Source organism: Arachis duranensis, chromosome 3 (assembly GCF_000817695.3).
Source record: "Arachis duranensis cultivar V14167 chromosome 3, aradu.V14167.gnm2.J7QH, whole genome shotgun sequence".
In the NCBI taxonomy this organism is placed as follows: domain Eukaryota; kingdom Viridiplantae; phylum Streptophyta; class Magnoliopsida; order Fabales; family Fabaceae; genus Arachis; species Arachis duranensis.
In genome coordinates this window covers 8627343-8628962 of record NC_029774.3, presented here as the reverse complement: position 1 = coordinate 8628962, position 1620 = coordinate 8627343, and the positions used below count along the sequence as shown (strand labels likewise).

The 1620-nt window shown below is 36.8% G+C and overlaps 1 protein-coding gene across 1 annotated transcript in view; it reads left to right on the top strand.

Annotated features, from left to right (window-relative positions):
• The window catches only part of LOC107477370 (zinc finger CCCH domain-containing protein 16), a gene marked incomplete in the record, with an annotated part of 3650 nt that overhangs the window by 616 nt on the left and 1414 nt on the right, over positions 1 to 1620 (top strand). The window contains 4 exon segments of the mRNA XM_052259659.1: positions 134 to 207; positions 627 to 722; positions 937 to 1030; positions 1352 to 1605. Of these exon segments, the coding sequence (XP_052115619.1) occupies positions 134 to 207; positions 627 to 722; positions 937 to 1030; positions 1352 to 1605 (518 nt within the window).

Here is a 1620-nt window from a genome sequence, read left to right as displayed (position 1 = left end):
AAAAGGGAGTGTTTTTTTCTTGAGGAGTTCTTGTTGCTCTGTGTGGTTTCAGTTAATCTGATCAACTATTGTTAGTAAAAGATGCTTTTGTTTAATGTTGGTCTTGATGGTGTGCTTTTCTAATTTGAATCAGCCTTTTGAAAACAAATGGACTCGGGGTGGCGCTTCGCGGCAATCTGATAACAACCCCCTACCGGCGAATCATGAGTAAGTGTTTCAATTCCCTGTTCCCTTCTCTTAATGCATTCACATTCGTGTGATGTCGTATCAAATCAATTTGGGAATCTAGGATGGCACATTGTCCCGCATATAGGTCTAGGCCTAAACGTCTACGATGTGCATAAAACATAGAGAAATATGTCTAATTATGTTGAAATAAATTCTGTAATCTTTGGTTGAAACTTGAAAGCCTTTGACCTATTTTGAAGATTAATTTGGTTTCTTAATGTTTACTCCAATAAGTTTTATGGCTTCTCTTTTGGAGGATACCTTATCATTGCTGCATTGTATGGTCCATATCAATGCCTCTACAGATCATGTGTTTTGAATGTCTGTGTTTTGCATTGGGTTTGCTTTGTTTTAGTTAAGTGATATACTTTACTAAATGTTTGTTGATGCAATTGAAGATGTACAGATCCTGAGGTCTGCAAGCGCCAGATTGCTGAAGATTTCAAGCAAGAGAGGCCACTCTGGATACTTACATGCTATGGTCATTCTAAAGGGTATATATATTTCTTGGACATATAATGGTTTGAAAATCTTAACGCAGACAGTAGATCATGTAGAGTAAGATACTAATTCGTCCAATTGGCTAAAGTTTATCAACCATTCACCTACTATGCAGCCCATCAAAGTTTGAAGATGAATTAACTCAACGCTGCACTTCTAAGAAAGTTAAGAACTGTGATATATTAATGCCTCTTTCAATGCATGCAGTGCACCTTGTGACATAGTTGGTGATTTTAGCTATGAAGAACTGAGGGCAGCAGCTTATGAGGATGTGAAGCGAGGGATGAACTTGCAATCAATTGTAAGAACGGATGTAGTATTCCTACAGTTTAAATGGATTTCCAATTTACGATACCCAGTGAGACTGGATATCTTACGCTTTTCTTTTTTCCATTGTTTCTGTTTTCTTTTTTGCGGCCCCCACCTCTCCCCCCTCTCCTTTTTCTTGAATGAAATCTTATCCACTCCATGACAGTAATTGCTTATTTTTCTGTAATAAAAACTCATTTTCGATTAAAAAATAAAAACTCTTTACAATTATTTCTTTTTGTGCTGATGTTTCAAACTATTAGGTGACATTCATACAATTTTATTATTTCTAACTTGAAAATATTCTTTGCAGGTTGAGAGAGAGAGAAATACACTGAATTCCAAGTTGGCTGAGTTCGAGAAACTACTTTCTGAACCCTACAGAATGCCATTTAATCCTGCTGTTAACAGTCAAAATCATCAGAATGCAAATCCGTTTTCAATGCCTATGCAAAATGATGGCCAGCATAATGCAAATCCATTTTCAATAACTACACAAAACAATGGTCCTGTGTCAGTCTCAAGCTTTAGCCAACTGGGTGCTTCATTGAACACGGGATTTGATAGGTAATGACCTGCTCA